Consider the following 18,499-nt stretch of genomic DNA (forward strand, 5'->3'; position numbering starts at 1 on the left):
TTGTTATTTCATCCAAACATGATCCCCCTAAGCTGCTTAGCTTACACACCTGGACAAGCGAAACAGATGTTAGATTTAACCAACTGATGTTATTGTCAAATGAAATGCTATCTCGCGTAACCTTGCTTGGGTTGCTGGAGTGTAAACTTTCCCAAATCCAGTAAAGCGCAGGACAGAGATGTTAACGAAAGGCTAAACACTGACATAAAAGCATCCGGGGTACTCTTCCACACTGCTGCTGTAGCGAATGGAGCTTTGTAATGTAACCCGTAACCCCACGAAGTATGAAAGGGTCCGTGGAAGTAACGCTCAGTTACTACTGTAGGTAGTAATCTAGTTAGCCAGCCATGCTAACGTTTGCAACTCACGTTAGCGCAAACATCCATTCCTTAAACTTTTGTTCCTGTGTTTTTGGTTTTGGAAACAATAAAAGAAAAAAAAAAAAAAAGACACTGCCCTCCAAACTCTTTATATACGGAGTATACAAAACTTGAAAGAGCTGCTGCACATAGTTACCGTTGCTAAGCTATGATTGGGCAGTCACTGTTTTGGGGAGGGGTTTAAATGAGCAGTCGACCGGCATTCAAAGTTTACTACACTGTCGCTATACAAGCAGCTACGTGTTTGTATGTGTGTGTTTATGACTGTATATATGAGCGTGTGTGTACCTGTCCACAGTCCAGGCGGTCACGTTGTGTGGGATGTCAGCGATGTGTGTGTTCCAGTCCCCGTTGGGCAGCTGTTTGACCTGCAGAGTGAAGTACCTCAGGGGAGATGAGCCGGAGCCACCGGTCACCCAGTGGAGGCGGAGGCGGCACGATTCGACCCCGTCCTGAGGAACAGACAACTTCCTGGGCGGCTGGGGACGCTCTGTGGATTTGGTAAAGAGGGGGGAAAGAGGGAAAATAAGAGGATTGGAGTTGGAGGAGATAAAAGAGGAAAAGGAGAGAAGAGAGTGGAAGAAAGCGAAGGTAGAAAAAGTGATGTGACAAGGACGGGAACAGGGGAAGCAAAGAGGAAGGATGAAAGAAATATAGTGAGCAAATTAAATTTTCTAGACCAATTTCACTCTGATGAAAAAAACAAACACTTGTTGATATTCTGACACATTCTAAATCATACATAACATTATGTTGTTAGTGGTTGAACATTGTGTGGCTGTTTTATATTCGTTTGTGTATTTTTCTTCGTAAGATAAGAAGACTGCATTTAGTTCTTTAGATATACAGTTGGGTAACAAATTAAAGGACAGAGCTATTGCACATACCACAAGTCAAGAATGCGCTGGATGCAAAAAACAAATGAAAAAAGGTCGAAGGTGTCGGGGCTTACGCTGCAGTGAAGGGACGGGCTAGAGACAGCACAGTTTCTCCTCACAGCGCAAAAGTGTCTAAATTTTATATTTAGTCGGATGTTTAAAAGTGGAAACTGACATATTTCAACCTTTAGAAGATACTCTGAGTTAGTTTCAACTTCAGTCAGACTTTGGCTGGAATTATTTCGAGTAAAAGGATGCATTGCTACATGTAATGATCTTTCCTGTCATCTGTTCTGCTGTCATATGGATACTTTCTCTGCCTGACTACCTTGTCATGGACTTGCATGCACGTAAAAAGCTGATTACAGACGCACATACACATGTAGATGACCAAGAAATGGTTTGTCTCATCCCCTCCCTTGATTACAGAAACCAACGTTTAAGAAATCAGCTTACTGCAGAGAGTCAGCTGTAACTAAGTTATTGAAATGCCTGTAAATGCTTGTGTGAGTGCCCTGTGTAGAAACATCTGCATTCCATGTTTTTCTCCACTCATTATTTCGGGTTTTTCCTTTACTTTCCCTCTTATCTGTTATCCTCTTTTTTCCTTCTTATATGTTGCTTTGTATATAAATATTGAAATTAATTGTCACCTGGACAAATGGAGACTATCATGGACCATATGCTGCAAATAGCTTGTAACAAAGGAGATGAGCAGCCTACATTTACATCAAATATACATACTGTATCTTTAAATAAAACAAGACATCTAACCACTGCGGCATCAAAGAAACAATTTCTCAGCAGATTGCCGGTGTGTGTGAGTGTGTGTGTGTGTGTGTATTTGCCTGTGTCTTCACTATTCAATTAGAAGATGAAAGATGGCCCTGGGAGTCAGTGTCTTTGTATCAACTGTGTTGGAGTTGCTGTGTGATTAATGGACGAGTGTACACACGTGCACGCACACACACACACAAACAAAAAACACACGGTTAGGGGGCATATTTGTTTAATTTCAGGGGCATCAGGTTATCGATTAACTCTAGAAATAAAAGCATTATTGATTCTCTCTGAAGTTTAATTAATCTGCACTTATGTTCTCAAACATACGCACAAGCACAGTCACACACTAACACTCACACACAGGCTTGCCTTCCTTCATTCATCCTTATCACAAGTGATTTAAGTCAAATCTGTTTGTCTCCCTTCTTCCCTCACGCCCTTATTCTTCATTCCCTTCAAGAATTGACTATTCTCTCCCTCTTTCATTTTCCTGATACCATCTGCGTCTTCGTTTCTGTTCTCCTCTTGTTCCCTTCCACAGTAAAGATCATGTTCTGATAATCAACTCATAATTGTAAGAACAAGTGCTGGCCTTTCAGCACTAACACGACTGTTTACGGCTACACGAGGGAGAGGAGAGGTGTGTGGTACGGTGTAGAAGAGAGGAAGAATGGGGTGTGGGGGAATGAGATCTGCTAAATATGCTACTATATGTTGTCCATTACCTTATCAGTTATCACCCCTTGGAGACCAACATCAGCATAGACAAATCTCTGTAGAGGAAATCGGAATTCTCTCTATATTACACGCATGCTTGTTCATGCAGCCTCACACACATCCAAATCCACATGCACACTCAAAAAACCAATTTTCTTTTTCTAGGGATTAAGTTGGTCTCTTCAGCATCATCAGAAAGAAATCTCTATTAGGCTATTCTGTCTATCTCACACTGAGAATGGGTCATTATGTTACTGAAGTGGAACAGGGAACCACTGAATCCTATTCTGAAGAAATCCTGATAATGATGCCACTGATGTTATGATATCTGATCCAATTAAAATGCACTACACAAGCTGATAGCTCCAAATAGTATGTCTGACATCACGATTTCAGGTTTACATAAAAATTCACTTCACTGTCACAATTTAATATAGGGACTTTTGCGGCATTTCAATGCTTTAGTAGACATACACGGTGCTGACTGACGGAGAAAATTGGAGAAAGAGATGAGGGATGACATTTATCAAAGGCTGTGAGCTACGTTCAAACCTGAAGTTATTCATGTGTTGGCCTACTGAGACACCAGAACCACTGTAACTTTGGAAGAGATTATTAAAGTGATATTTCACGTTGGTGGAATAGCTGTTCTTAGCTTAGGAGTGGTCAAACATCAACACCACCTGGCACTTACTCCTTTCACTCTCCACGTCCTGCTCACGGAATAAAATGCTAATGAGATGTCTGCTAAATGTTTGCACACATATGTTTTTTATAATGAATTTTATAATATATTTTCAAAACAAATGTAATATCAGTACTCATCTAAAAGCAGAAGCTACAAGAGTACTTGATGAAGACACATCATCAAAATACCGTGCACGTTTTGAAAAGAATTCTAGTAAAGACAGACAAAAATATCAAAATGGAAAATCTATTTATTTGTCTTTAAAGTGGCTATAATCAATACTTGTAGATTAACACTGGATCACATGATTACCTATAATGTAAAAGATGTCGCTTGTAGTTACCCACAGAATTATCATCCGACTCTGCAATTCCCGTCAGCTCTACAGAGCATTTTAGTGTCCTTTAGCTCATTCTTCAGGTCTTACAGCCTGTGAATTTACTGTTTTGGCTCACTTTTGTTACTCTCATCGGCATCGTTTTCAGACACAGCTGGCAGCTGCTTTCACTGCAAAAGCTCTAATAACCCACTGTACACTCCCTACCCAGCACCACACTGTAGACGTTGAGCAATTAGCTGGTGAACATAGTGGATCATTTAGTGGCTAAACATCCAGTTATTTCGCTCAGAAATTGGTGGAGAACAAAACAGAACAAAAAGGAGAAACAATATTGAATTTACATTCATCCGGTGGCCAGAAACAAGACTCCAAATAAATACTGATGTTCCTCCATATCTGCTGAATGTGTAAATGGGCAACTGTTTGCTAACACGTTTGCCATATCAACTTTTTAAGGCGCTAATATGTCAGTGATGTTTACAGTTGTTTCCGCTGCCCCTAGAGCCCAAACTAATTAGTTAAAACAGGTTTTAAGAATTCATTTAAAAGATGATACTAAACTTTCTGCCAATGTTGTCTTGAGGGAACATCCAAGGATTACAACAACTTGTAAAGAAGTAAAACTTCAGTAACGCCGAGACACTCTCTTCTTGTACTGAGAAACCGTCACAAACATCCTTTAAAATTTTGGCTTTGTTTGAAGTAAACATTACCTACCACTGTCAATGAACCATTATTAGTTGTTTGGTTTTCTGGTTTATTTGGTAATAAAACAAATTCACCATACATACATATATATAGATATATACACACACATATATACACATACATATATATACACATACATACATACATAAACATATATACATACATACATACATACATACATACATACACATACACATATACACACACATACATATACACATATACACACACACACACACACACACACATATATACACACATATATACACACACACACACACACACACACACAACACACACACACCCATATATACACACACATACACAACACATACACACAACACACATATACACACAACACACACACAACACATATATACACACAACACACACACAACACATATATACACACAACACACACACAACACACACACCACACACAACACATATATACACACCACACACAACACATATATACACACCACACACAACACATATACACACCACACACAACACATATACACACACACACAACACATATACACACACACACACACCACATATACACACACACACACACCACATATACACACACACACACACACACACAACACATACATACACACACACACACACACACACAACACATACATACACATACATATATACACATACACATATACACATACATATATACACACACACACACACACACACACACACACACACACACACACACACACACACACACACACACACACACACACACACACACTTTTTTTTTGGTAATGTTGCTGATCAGTGAATATCCTGCTGCTGCTTTAACAATGCAAATTTCCCCCCGTTAAAATGGCTGCTGCATTTGAAATAAGCTAGACATGAAAGCAGTTGATTGAGGCACGAAGGGAGAGAGGTGCAGGAGTCTAGACAAGATGAGATAAAAGCATCATAAACTCTGACTCTGAAGAGCAAAAAACTTGACTTCTTATTTGTTTCAAAATTGTAGGAAGAAGAACTGCACTAGTCACACACTTCACACCTCTTTAAAAATCAAGTCACTATAAAAAGCTTTTCCTTTCTGGCCACTCACTGTCTCACTTCTGTTACAGGTTTTTAAGAGAAGAAACTGTCTTAGGAGAGTTACAGTCACTGCTCAGCCTCCTACATCTCGCCACAGGCATGGGCTGTCATACTCAGTGATTGACTCTGTTCCTGTTTTAAAATTCCTGTTACTGTCGCGGGTTATTCCCTATGATGAGTTCAGTTATTGCTGAAATTAGCTGAAATGTTAAAAGGAAATTAACGACATTTTTGCTGCAGAATGCTGATAATGTAATTATTGATCAATACTAATTAATTTGGTTTCTAAGGTCTAGGTTTATGTCTTTAAGATCTCGCTTTCTGAACTGTTCACTGTCCTTTGGCAAAAAGATCACCTATTACCTACTAACTGTACATTTTTTTACCCACCCACAACAGAGCATGATGAAATGAGAAAGTATCCAGTGTTGCAAGGTTAATAATCCTTGTTGTTTCACTCAACAAGTCAATTAAGTCAATTAATTTCAGCCTGTTCAGTAGATCGTATGAACAAACTGAATGCCACAAATTGTACAATTTTTCATGGTAATTTAACAAGCCTAGCCGAGCTGCCCCTGCTGTCGAACTGACTACTGCTACACACACCCTCAGGTAGTTTTTGAAACTCCTGACTCTCATTATGCCCCTGCAATAGGACTAATACCTGGTGATTTCATAACCTACCTATTTACTGCCAAGCAGCTCTTTGTCCACTGGAGTTCCAAAATGTCACTTTTTCTTGTTCTGTATGTAAAATGCTCCACACATTGGAAAGGTCATACTTTTTATCTTGTGCCAATGTTCTGTGCCCAGTAACAATGGATCCTGCATGTCCAAAAACTACCTACTTGCTGTTGAAGCACAGTTAATCTGTCCGAGCTCCACGCCTGAAGCTCCTGTTTGCTTTTCTTTCTCTAACTTTATCTTTCTAAGAACTTCACAGAGACCACAACTCATACAACTTTAAAATGCTAAAACTTCACTTGACCTTTCCATAATATTCCTGCGCTGGCATTACTGTAGGAAATAACATAATGGGTAACAAAATATAATCTTTGACCAATTTACCCATGTATTTGAAAGTTAATATGAAGAGAAAGGACAAAATGTCTATAAAATAATTGTGGTTGTCTCCTATAATAGACTTTTCTAATGGCAAACGTTTTGAAAAGCATAGGTAAAATTAATAACATTAATCAAATCACTCCTGATACAAATTGGCTGATTTTCAAACTCTCCTGTCTAATCTGGTTTATTTAACACCTTTTACTTCCTTATGCATCATTATAATTGAATTTGAATTTCATTACAGGTTATTACGTTGCTTTGGCATGAATACCACATCAGATGCATGATAAGTATATAGACGGCTGCATGAAAAAAAAGCAAATTTTACTTGTCATTACTCAAAGCCTCGAAGCGTACACCTCATTATTCTAGTTGAATTATCAAGCAATGTAGAAAAGTAATTTTTTTCATAGAAAAAACAAAACAAAAACACGTGTTACACTAGTTCCATTAGTGTGTCACTTCACACTGTTTCAGAATTAAATCATACTGTTACTGTGCCTAGCACGCCTAGCTTCAAGAGAGAGAGAGAGGGGGACTGATGTTTCTAAAAAAGTTTTTTATGTACCTTACCTCAGCGAGTACACACACACACACATACAACTCGTATGAGATCCTTACAGCTTACTGTATTTTTTTTCCTCATGCTCAAACTACAAGCAACACAATCAACCACATACTGATTGGTGTAAACATAGTGATGGATTTGTCCCTGTACGCCTTTTTTATAGCCGACATTATGACTCGAGCATGAGATGCCACTAATAGCATTCATGATGACTCTTGCTCGTCTTCAACACTGACTAATTATTAATGTTATTAATGACATCTGTTGCTGCTAGAGATGGGTATCATTAGGATTTTATCAGTACAAAACTCTTATTGATGTTCCTTATCGGTCTGGTACTTTGTTGATATGTTTATTTATTCTTTTTTTATTAATTTATAAAAAAATTATAAATTCAGAACAGGATTGAAATTTATTCATAGTTTTAATATAACAAAATAATTTTCAGAGAAAAAGCTTATGATGACTTAGCTTACAAAGGCTAAGTCATTATAAGTCAAAAATATTTCTCTGGAAACAAGTGTAAAATTTTAATCCTTAATAAAATCATTTGAATTAATGAAATTACAAACTCTAAATAAAATTTAAAATGAAAGTAACACACAAAAAACAGTCACTATCGTTAACTGGAGGGAGAGGAGGGGGAGGCTGGTATGGGAATGGTGACTACTGTTTCATCCCCAAAGTCTTCAATAATTTGCAAAAATTTAAGTTATGTGACTAATTAGGCCAAACAGTCAGCTTTAGTTTTTCACAACAACTTTTAATCTAACAAACGCGCTATGGTAAATCATACTGGCAGTGGATGGAAGACTGCGGGCAAAGCTGAAAATATCGCTTCTCTTATGGTGTATGTGTGTTGAACGGGTGCTTTGTTGAATTACTATTATTTTACACTGTGGGTTCCTACCAGGTTCTATCAGGAGTGGTTAGTGGTTCGAATCAGACGGATGGGACAGCCAATTAAAACCCAAGTACGGCTAAAGTGTATGTTTGTGTCCTATACCTCTACGTTCAGTGGTAATAACCAGGGCTTCCTGTTCTTCACCCCAGCCCGTGGCGGTGCGAGCAGTGAGTCGGAACATATAGGTCTTCTCGGAGGATAGTCCTGTGACGGTGAACTGGCGAGCGTTTGAGCCCACCTCCACCGTGGTCCAGCGCAGAGGGTCCCTGCTGTCGAGGCAGTAGGAGATCTGGTAGCCTAGTGAGGGACAGAAGGAAAGACAGAAGGAGGAGGGAGAAAGAAATTCTTGTTTGTGAACGTGTCTCTCTGTGTTTCTGTGGCCTACTTTAGATCACACAGCCCACAGGAATCAAAGACAGCACAATAGTAGATGGGAAAAAGTTTGAAAACATATCTACACAATAACATACCAAATAGACTTTTCCACAATAAAACATTCAAACATACATGCTTTTCTGTTGTGTATGTATTGAGCCCTTAGACTCTCTTTCCCCAAAACATAGACAACCATAGAGAAAGCAATAATTTTGACACTGTCATGCACACATTTTATAATCATACAACCTCTGTTCTTTCCCCTCTGCTGTGGCCCATGGTGAACACGCCTTGCGTCTGTTTCTCTTTCTCATGTGCAGTAGGCCATGTAATAACACTAACACCCTTCAACATATATACACCTTTAGACTACTGATCCCCGACCAGGCTTCCCACAGGCCACTAGCCACTCACAAAGGCCCTCAATATGGAGATTGCACTGTACGCCAAATACACACAACCACACATCTGTGAAGTCACACAAACTCACAAGTGTATGGATGTGATTGGTTCACAGTAAAACTGTCAGGATGGTAATCTGCTCAGAGGCACATAATCTGGTTGTGTGGTTGATAATCTCATCAGATAGTCTGATTGTATGTTAATGTGAACACAGCGTGTTGAAGATTATTGGATAACAGCTACACTACAAATCCTCTTGTATCTAAACAATTGGGTCAGAGCACTGCATTATGTTCTGTACTGAATATAAATAGGACATCACTGCTATGGGACACATGAGGCTGAATCTCCATTACAAAAGGGACTGTGTCATGTCATGGGAAGCCCATTGCCTTCTTCCACAGAAAGATTTAACATGTACCATGTATTACATACGGCTTCTTAGCTTAATGCATTCAAAAAGTGTATGTATCTATCTCTCTCTCTATATTTCTATGTATATATATATATTTTTGTTGCTTTTAGTTGCGCAGCGCTTTCTCTGTGTTATGATTGTACTGAAACCCTATTCAGAGCTGAAAGTTTGTAAGTACAACTCAGAAGACAGTCTGAGCACAGCATGCAGCAACTACAGGTGGTTGCTATGTATTGTGACTCTGTCCCTCTTTTAATCTCTCATGTCCCATTTCTACAGGACTTAAACATTGTATGCAGTGTTAAATCATATCTCTCTTTGTCGTTTTACCATAAGATCTATGGAGAAACTTCCACTAAGGCTATAATCTAAACGGTTATATACAATCCTCCCATTAGACTTGTAAGCCTTTTTCCCTCCAAACCATGACTGAAAGCTGATCAAGGAGACCTGTATTTAAGTTAATATAAGCCCTTTTCACTCTATACTATCGAAATTGATGTGGTTAATATTTCATGGCTTGTGTTTAATGGATTGTTTTGTATTACATTTATAAAAGATTATTTATATATTAGTATAATATTTATTTGATGTTTAGTAAGCCCTGACGATGTACTAATAGCCAAGATTATGGATGCATTAACTGAAGTAAGTAAAAATAATGTTAATTTGATTTGCTTTACTAATTTATTCCTATGTTTACAGTTAGTGTTCTATTATGTAATATTTTCTTAATGTTTTCCTACTTGCATATAGAAAACAATCAGCCATCCCTCCCTGATTAAATTGCCAAACTAATAAAGTGTTGAAACGGCTTTTTGGATTTCTTTGTTCCAATGTGCGCACCACACTACATGTTTTATGAGCCAATACCACCACTATTAGTATAGTTTTACTACAGTTATTACAGTTTTCATACAGTATATAAAATATAAAAATTGTTATATTATAGACTAATTTAATTATTAGACATGGCAGAGTCAAACTGAACGCAGTTTAACGGACAGTAAAAGCAGAGATGTTCAAGTATAACTACAGTAGGCAGTTAGTCAGTCTCAAAACCCTAGTGTTAAATTGGTTATGACATGGCTTTGGGAGAAAATAACATTGTGCTTTTATCCGATTGTGCTGTGTTGTAATGAAACCCAGCCAATATTACTTGCTAGCTTAAATCATTTACAAACTGTCTGGCATTGTATTCAGATGAAATACATCATTTGATAAAAAAAACAAAACAAAAAAAAAAAAAAAAAACTAAATGTGGATTTTACTGTAAAGGCCTCTAGGTGTCCATTTAAAAACAGACTAAAACTGGTTGAAATGCTTTTTGGTTTTAACCTTATTTCAACAGTTTTGATTACGATGTAATGTAAAGTATGTAAAGTAAAATTCTTTACATGCTCAAAAGTGAAGCAATGGTGGTTTGTTTTCTTCTACCTAAAAGCTGTATTAGTCTCTTCTGTTTTTGCCAACAAATCAGTGTCATTTACAGTTTTGTACGAACAGGTAATGATGCAATACGTGCCGCGACCGGCACTAAACTGAAACTTTGTATTGGCACTGCCAGTAAAACTTCACAAAGAGACAAAATGGTGTGCAGCCATGCGCAGCTCATTTCCTTTGACCGTTGCATTTTGGGACAACAGTACACATTAGTAGACTACTCAAAAATTAAGCAATTTTTAACATCCATACTGACTTTGAGTATTTCATTTTCGGGCTTAATTCTGATTGGTACATAGTTTGGAAATGAGGTACAGCGTCCTTTTTCCACCGGGATGTTCGTGTGCACGTGGCTGTAGTATGTTCATAGAGAGCTCATGTGAAAACGAAAATGCCTGTCTGCGTCGTGTGAAATTAGATTGTGCAAACTTTTCTGGTCTTGTTTCTCCTCTGTCCCCCTTCTGTGTCAGTCCCCCATGAGTTGAGAACCCAAGGAGAAATGAGGCAGTCATGAGCGCTAAAGAAACCGGTACACTACAGTTATTTGCATCTGCATAAACACACACACACACACACACACACACACACACACACACACACACACACACACACACACACACACACACACACACGCACATACATACACACATACACGTGCGCACACACGCGCATGCGCACACACGCACACCCACCCACCCTTGTTTGGGGACCCTTCATTAACATTATGTATTCCCTAGCCCCTTGCCTTAACCATCACAACTGAAAGCCTAACCCCAACCCTAACCACCTAACCCAGAATTTTGGTCCCCACAAAGCTGTCGGACCCCACAAGTATGGTGGGCTCCCGGTTTTCAGCCCAACGACTGTAGTAAAAGGCCCCCCCCCCCCCCCACACACGCACACAGCAAGGACACAGCAGGACTCTGTGTGTGTGTGTGTGTGTGTGTGTGTGTGTGCGCGCGCGTGCATGTCTGTGTGATCAAGAGATATTTGCCCTCCCACTCATCCTTCTGTCACAGAGTGGTGTCGCACTAAATGTCCTCCCTCTTACAATACAGTCACACATCACTCACACTGGCCAGCTCGACTCCCTCCCCCACTGAGAGGACAAATACTACTCCTCTATTCCCCACTGTGAAACGTACACACACACACACACACACACACACACACACACACACACACACACACACACACACACACACACACACACACACACACACACACACACACACACACACACACACCCGTCCCTCTTCTAACCTCCATACAGCTCTATGCTGTCTCTCCCCTTCTGTTCTCTCTCTTTCCTGCTCAGCAGCTCTCACATTCCTCTTGCCTCTACCTTGCTTCTCTTCCTCTTCATTAATCTGTCCTTTCGGATTCACTCCGCACGTGTGATTTGCAGGTCCAGAAACAAGTTATGTGTGTGAATGTCTTTGTGTTTATATATGTGTTTACGTATGCATTGGGAAAGGTGTCTTGCTTCAGCAGCTATAATAGCCCTTTTCCCAAGTACAAGCTTGATGACTGACACACAGACACATACACATACACGTTCATAAATACCAACAAACCTCGGCAGTGAAGTGGAGAGTAGAAAGAGCTGACCCCTGTTTGAAAGCTGAAAACAGAATCAGCTCTTTTCCATTTTACGGCTTTTACTTCCTTCCTTCCCTTGAAAGATCACAGTGGTGTGTGTGTGTGTGTGTGTGTGTGTGTGTGTGTGTGATAATGTGTTTAAAGCTGCTAACTCATTCCTTCCATAAGCCGAGCTCTGTCCTTCAGCAGTGGAAAATAAATCTATCGTCACTACAAGCAAAAAACTTGAGATTATTATTTAATTGTTGTTATCAAATATCTGCTTTCTTGTATGTGTGTGTGTTTGTTTTTGTACCTAATATGATTCCGTTGGGGTTTGCGGGTGGCTGCCAAACCACCCTGACTGACGACAATCGAACTTCTGGAAACACCATCCTGACAGGGGGGCCTGGGACTGGAGAGAAAATTAGAGAAGGGAGTTGGCAGGTAAATGAAACTATAACAACATACAAAGAGACGCAGAAAGAAACACAAAAGAACTCCTTCAATTATGTTATGAGAAAGAGAATATCAAGATATCAATCTCAACATCAAGCGCTTATATTCTAATAGTTAGTATGACAGGACCAAGGCTCGCAGATGTGCATATGCTCTCCACAAACACACATATACACGTACATATAGAATGAGTTACATATTTTTATACATTTTTAAGAGGCACTTCCAAGAGTAGAAAAATGTAATTTTCTCTCAACCTCACACAGACTTTTACTTTGTTCCTGATAAAAGCACATGTTCCACACCACCAAATACATGTCATTGTGAGTTTACGTGTGTGTATTTGTGTATGTACAGTATGTGTATGTGTGTGACTGACAGACAGGATAGAGGTTCATTATACATTGCCGGGAATTGACTTCCCTGTTCTTGTTTCATCCTGAAATGAGAAAAACTTTTCAAACGTGACACTGTTTGATAGAGGATGAGTGTGTGTATGTGAATCTCTCTGTCTGCGTATGTATGTGTGTGTGTGTGTGTGTGTGTGTGCCTGTGTGCTTGTGTTTTATTATTCTGAAAGACCAGACTGGGTTGCTTGCATCCCGAAAAGTCTGCTGTGGTTACCACATCTTCTGCTTCTGAAGAGATCTGCACACATAGCACACACTAACACAAATACACACATATACACGATGTGTTCTCCATGTTTAGACTGTGGAAGGGGTCTGATGGGTGAGCTGAGCCCGGTGGATGATCAGTGAAGTGGGGGAAAGACAGGCTGATGGCTGTGCTGACAGCCGAGGTGCAAAGAGGAGAACAACAGCTATAGAGGTGAGAAGAAGGCAAAAGTGTTGAACAAACTGCTGGACAGAAAGGTCAGTGATCACATCGAGACACAGAGCAGGAGATCCTACCATCTTCTTTGGTTCGGAGCAGTATGGGGTTGCTGGGAGGGCCGTCACCCGTCCGTGTGTACGCCAGCACCTGCAGCACATACACTGTGTATTTTTGGAGAACCCTGAGGAGCAGCGACACACTCCCCTCTCCTTTTGCCACCTGAACACTGGGGGGGCCGTCTGAGTCCTTCTCACTATACAAAACCTGAACACAGACACACACAAACAAGTCACACTCAAATTCACATACACAATCACAAATATAGATAAAAAGTGTACAAATATGTGGAGTTAGATCCTACAGTCCTCTCTGTCAGCTCTGTAAGCACTGCTTGTGTTATTTTCCTTTATTTGCAGTTACTTTGGTGGCTTTAAAGGATTAAGCTGATGATAGTCTATATTTTGTTATTGCCAACAAATCCCATTAAAAAAAAAAAAAAAAAAAAGACAGCAGTGAGTTAGTCTGTCTCTCAATATTTTCTGACTTCCTTACTCTGCCTGTAGCACTCATCCCAAAGCCTGTTTGTTATCAACTAAGAAGTAAATCTCTAATGCTGCTATAATACTAACAATGGCTTGCAGGACTAGTTGTGTGTGAGAGGAGTCGCTCATAGTGATGAACCCATCGGTAATTATTTCCGCAGTCCCCCAAAGCTGTGCGGAGCTTAATAGCAACTTTCAGCTCATTGTTTTGGTTTTCTGGCCAGCAACTTTACTGTTTTGTTTCACCTTCACTGCTTTCATAGTGTGGCTTTTGGCCAAAACAGGCAGCTGCTTTTAGTGAAAAAAGCGCTAAAACCCCATTGTTTGCCACATGCCCGACACACCAAACAGTAGACAGACAAAGTTAGCGACTACTTGGTGAACACAATGCAGCATTTAGCAGCTAAAGAACCAGATATTTTGCTCAGAATTTAGTGGAGACCGAAACAGAGCTGAGAGGAGAGTTACTTATGAACTTGCTTTTCCTGGATGGCCAGAAACACGAGTGCAAATGAATGCCAATGTTGCTCCATAACTGCTGGATGTGTAAATAGGCAACTGTTTGTTCACCACATCAACTTTATAAGGTGATAGTATGTCAGTGTTGTGTTCCTAACTTGTTTCTGTTGCACACAAATGGCCCAAAAATCAGTTATTGCAGATTTAAAAACAGGTCACAAATATACAGTCTCAATTTAAAACAGCTGCGCACAGACACATATTTTAACTGAACCACACTACAACTGATCCTGAAATTAATATCAAACCATTGCTTACATCTAAAACACAAAAAAGCACACATTGTACTTTCAGTGGCAAGAGGATCCAATTTGAACGTGTGTCAAAAACTGTTCTTTCTTGTTCATTCTTTCTCTATTTTTTCATTTTTAAGAACTCCCTGCCCCACTTGAAACCATTTTAAAAAGGAAAATATCAGCTCTTACATGTCTAAAAACAGAAACAGTCATGAGGAGTGCATGGCAGGAGGCTGGAGAACTATTCATCTACTAGGGGATGGAAGGTGGTGAAGAGCTGCTGTTGGCAGCCACTTCCCATCTATTACCACGGTAGGCATGCTGGTCAGCATGATCCTCAGGAGGGCATGAGAAAACACACAGATGGAGAGCGTGATGTGCTTTAGGCATGGTGCATGATAGGATCTGAATTTTGCACATTTTTAAAAGTACTGGATGGTAATGGTTGATATCACACAGCCACAGCCTGTTTTCTTCTGTGGATGTATAGTATGTATTTAAAACGCAACCGTGTTCACACAAATTGAGGATGAATTCCCTCCTTTTTAAAGCTTTGTTGTCTTATGTTTTGTTTAGGTGGAGATTAAGAGCTGTACCCAATGCCACATAGATATTAGCAAAATATTTTGCTTGTGCTTTCTTGTGTTGACGGGGGCTACATACACTATGAACCACTGAGTGAGAAAAGCCATACCGCAAAAACACAGAAAATGGGTACATATCTTCTCTTTATTTTAAACTCAAACAAGGAAGTGGAGTACATTATAATAAACCCCTGGAGGGTGTGCGTGGGATCCTGCAAAAAGCAGGTGAAACTACAGGGAGTGTAAAAGAAGGGTTGTGACTGCCAGTAAGTGGTGCACTCAGGCAAAAATGAGTGCACCTTTCACTTCACCATCAACAGTATTTATCAAGCTTTTTTAGAAGCCTGCACATCAGAGTATGTCAACTATGTCACCACCGGGGTTTGCAGCAAGACAGACTTCTCCAACTTAGTATGGAAACACAAGAAAAGGATGAGCTGTAATTCGGCAGATGTCGATAGACCGTAGGCGATGTTGCTTAAGTGGGTCGCAAGTCTGGACTTAAATACCAATGCAGAATTTCCAAAGCATATTCAAATCATGCATGTTTACGTAACACATCACCTCACCCTTCCTAAACTTCAGTTTGTGTTTTAAATTTTAAAAACAAAGCTCCTTCCAAAACCAAAGGGCTTTATGGATTATTCTCAATTTTTTATAAATGTATAATCCAACCAACCATTGTTTCGCCTACAACATGATACAGGCCGTTTTAAGAAAGGGTATTAAACATTAAAGTCCCCCCATCCCCCACCCCCACCCCCTTAAGAAACATACTTATTGTAGCTGAATGCTTTAAAAAGGAAGAAGAACAAACTGGAACAGTTACAGCATATTACATCATATTTGCCTTATATCAGACTTTTGTGGGGATACCAGTTTCCATCAGTGTGTGTGAGAGTGTCTGAAGGTGTTGGAAGAAGTGATAATGGGCTGAAGGGTCAAGTGAAAATGCCAGCTTGGGATTGTGTGTGTATCTGTGTGTGTGTTTGTGTGTGTGTGTGTGTGTGTGTCAGTGTCACATTCATCGGAGATCCAGATGGAACTAGAGTACACAAACACCAGGAGAGGATCTGGAACACACACACACACACACACACACACACACACACACACACACACACACACACACACACACACACACACACACACACACACACACACACACACACACACACAGAGCTCAGTGCTACTTCACTCTCTAAACCGACCTTCAATCTTCGATTTTATCTCAATCATCTCCTCCATCCCCTCCCACATTCTGTCAATCGTCCCCTCACTGGATAAGAGGGAATGTATAGAGGGCAGAGAAAGGTGTGTTCTGTTGGATACTAGCAAACAGGAAACAGGAGTGAAAGAGGTCTGTGTTTGTACCAGATTCTGCAGTGTTTGCGGCGACAGTGTTGCTCCACGGTCCAGGTCCTATGGAATTGTAGGCCTGTATCTGAACCTGGTACTGGGTCCAGGGATTCAGACCCTCTATTGTGGCCTCACTGGTCCCTCCTGATCCGTCTAGATCCTCAGTCCTGTCCTCCCCTTGCCCGTCTGTCCTCCACACACGCAGCCGGTAGCCTACAGTCTCTGGGCTGCTGTTGTACTCGGACTCAGGGAGAGGCTGGAGGGTAACGGAAAGTGAGAGGTGGGCAAAAAAAAGAGCAAATTAGAAAGAGGTGTTTTGCCATTTATCCTTCTTGTTTGACATGCACACATGTGACCATAGGAATAATGACACACTGGTACAGTTTATCAACTTTGCATGGGTTTTTGTAGTGAGTTTATGTCAGCCTGTTGTCATTATGACCATACTTTGCGGACAGAGCAGTGTATTATAACAGTTACATATACATTCATACTGTATATAAGGTGGTAACTTATGCATGTTAAAAAAATCTCACTAATATAACCTTGTTTAGCATAACATTAAAAGTAAACTTATGCCTGCTTAGAAACTGTCTAAGCCATTTTCTGGATAATTACTATTACACATTTTTTATACATATTGTGCAGTTTATTCCACAATAGCTTAATAAATGAGGGTCAGTATGCCAATCCTGAACTGCAAGTATCTTATAATGTGTCAGCACTTGGCCACCCTGTGCTGCACTGAAATTAATTAATTCTGACTGTGATTAATGGAAGAACTATCCATATAGAGAAAGAGCTGAAAGGAAGATTGAACAAGACACCAATTTTGGTAAAATGGTAATTAATAAAATGATGATAATAAAACACAGAACCTCGAACGCTCTATGAAACAATATGACAGTTCCTCATAACTAACATGAAGAGGTACTGTCGGTGTATTTATGAGAAATCCATATAATACAACTTCAGGTCCTCAGAGGAGAACTACGCATTTGGCACATACTGTATGTATTTCTCTATAACATTAAATATTCATGAATAAATAAGCAAAAAAAAAAAAAAAAAAAATCACTCAAAAACTCAACTAATCTGCTTCATCAGGACAGTGTAGGTGTGGTTTTGTCAAATTTTATTGACAGCGTTGGCAATGTAAACAAACAACTCCACAACTGTCAGATTTTACGTTTTAAGCCTGGTGTTGCTAAACTCTAAATGGCTTCATGGAAATATGAAACATCATCATATCTAAATGAGCTCCGCCCACTTAAAACCACTGAGAAAAGCAAGTGCAAAAATACAAGACAGACATGTGTCACGTGAAGTAACCAAAACTGTGAGCTTGTGTAGGACCCGGTCACTCATAGTAACAGGCTGGCTGGGCAGAATTTGAACATTTTGAACCTTGGTACCCTTCAGGGGTTTCAATCACCAAGAGTTTGGTCCCAACAATGTAAGTGGAATATCAAGTTTAGGTCTCACAATGTGATATAAACAAAAGGCACACACACACGCTCGCAACTCACATGTGAATAGGGTTCATTTTTAATTGATGTGTCAAAATCTAAAGTACATCCTAAAAACTTCTTACCGTTTTCTCCCCTTTGACGTCCCATCACCTGATCCTTTT

At 39.8% G+C, this 18,499-nt stretch overlaps 1 protein-coding gene across 1 annotated transcript in view; it reads right to left on the bottom strand.

The window, feature by feature from the left end:
* Positions 1-18,499, bottom strand: part of LOC120800465 (protein sidekick-1-like) — a 240,610-nt gene that overhangs the window by 21,064 nt on the left and 201,047 nt on the right. The window contains exons 27-33 of the mRNA XM_040146590.1: positions 16,882-17,122; positions 16,530-16,552; positions 15,113-15,172; positions 13,704-13,890; positions 12,647-12,745; positions 8,217-8,411; positions 669-870 (exon numbers count right to left, since the gene is read on the bottom strand). Of these exons, the coding sequence (XP_040002524.1) occupies positions 669-870; positions 8,217-8,411; positions 12,647-12,745; positions 13,704-13,890; positions 15,113-15,172; positions 16,530-16,552; positions 16,882-17,122 (1,007 nt within the window). The remainder of the gene's footprint in view (positions 1-668; positions 871-8,216; positions 8,412-12,646; positions 12,746-13,703; positions 13,891-15,112; positions 15,173-16,529; positions 16,553-16,881; positions 17,123-18,499) is intronic.

The sequence above is a fragment of the Xiphias gladius genome, chromosome 15, assembly GCF_016859285.1.
Source record: "Xiphias gladius isolate SHS-SW01 ecotype Sanya breed wild chromosome 15, ASM1685928v1, whole genome shotgun sequence".
In the NCBI taxonomy this organism is placed as follows: Eukaryota; Metazoa; Chordata; class Actinopteri; order Istiophoriformes; family Xiphiidae; genus Xiphias; species Xiphias gladius.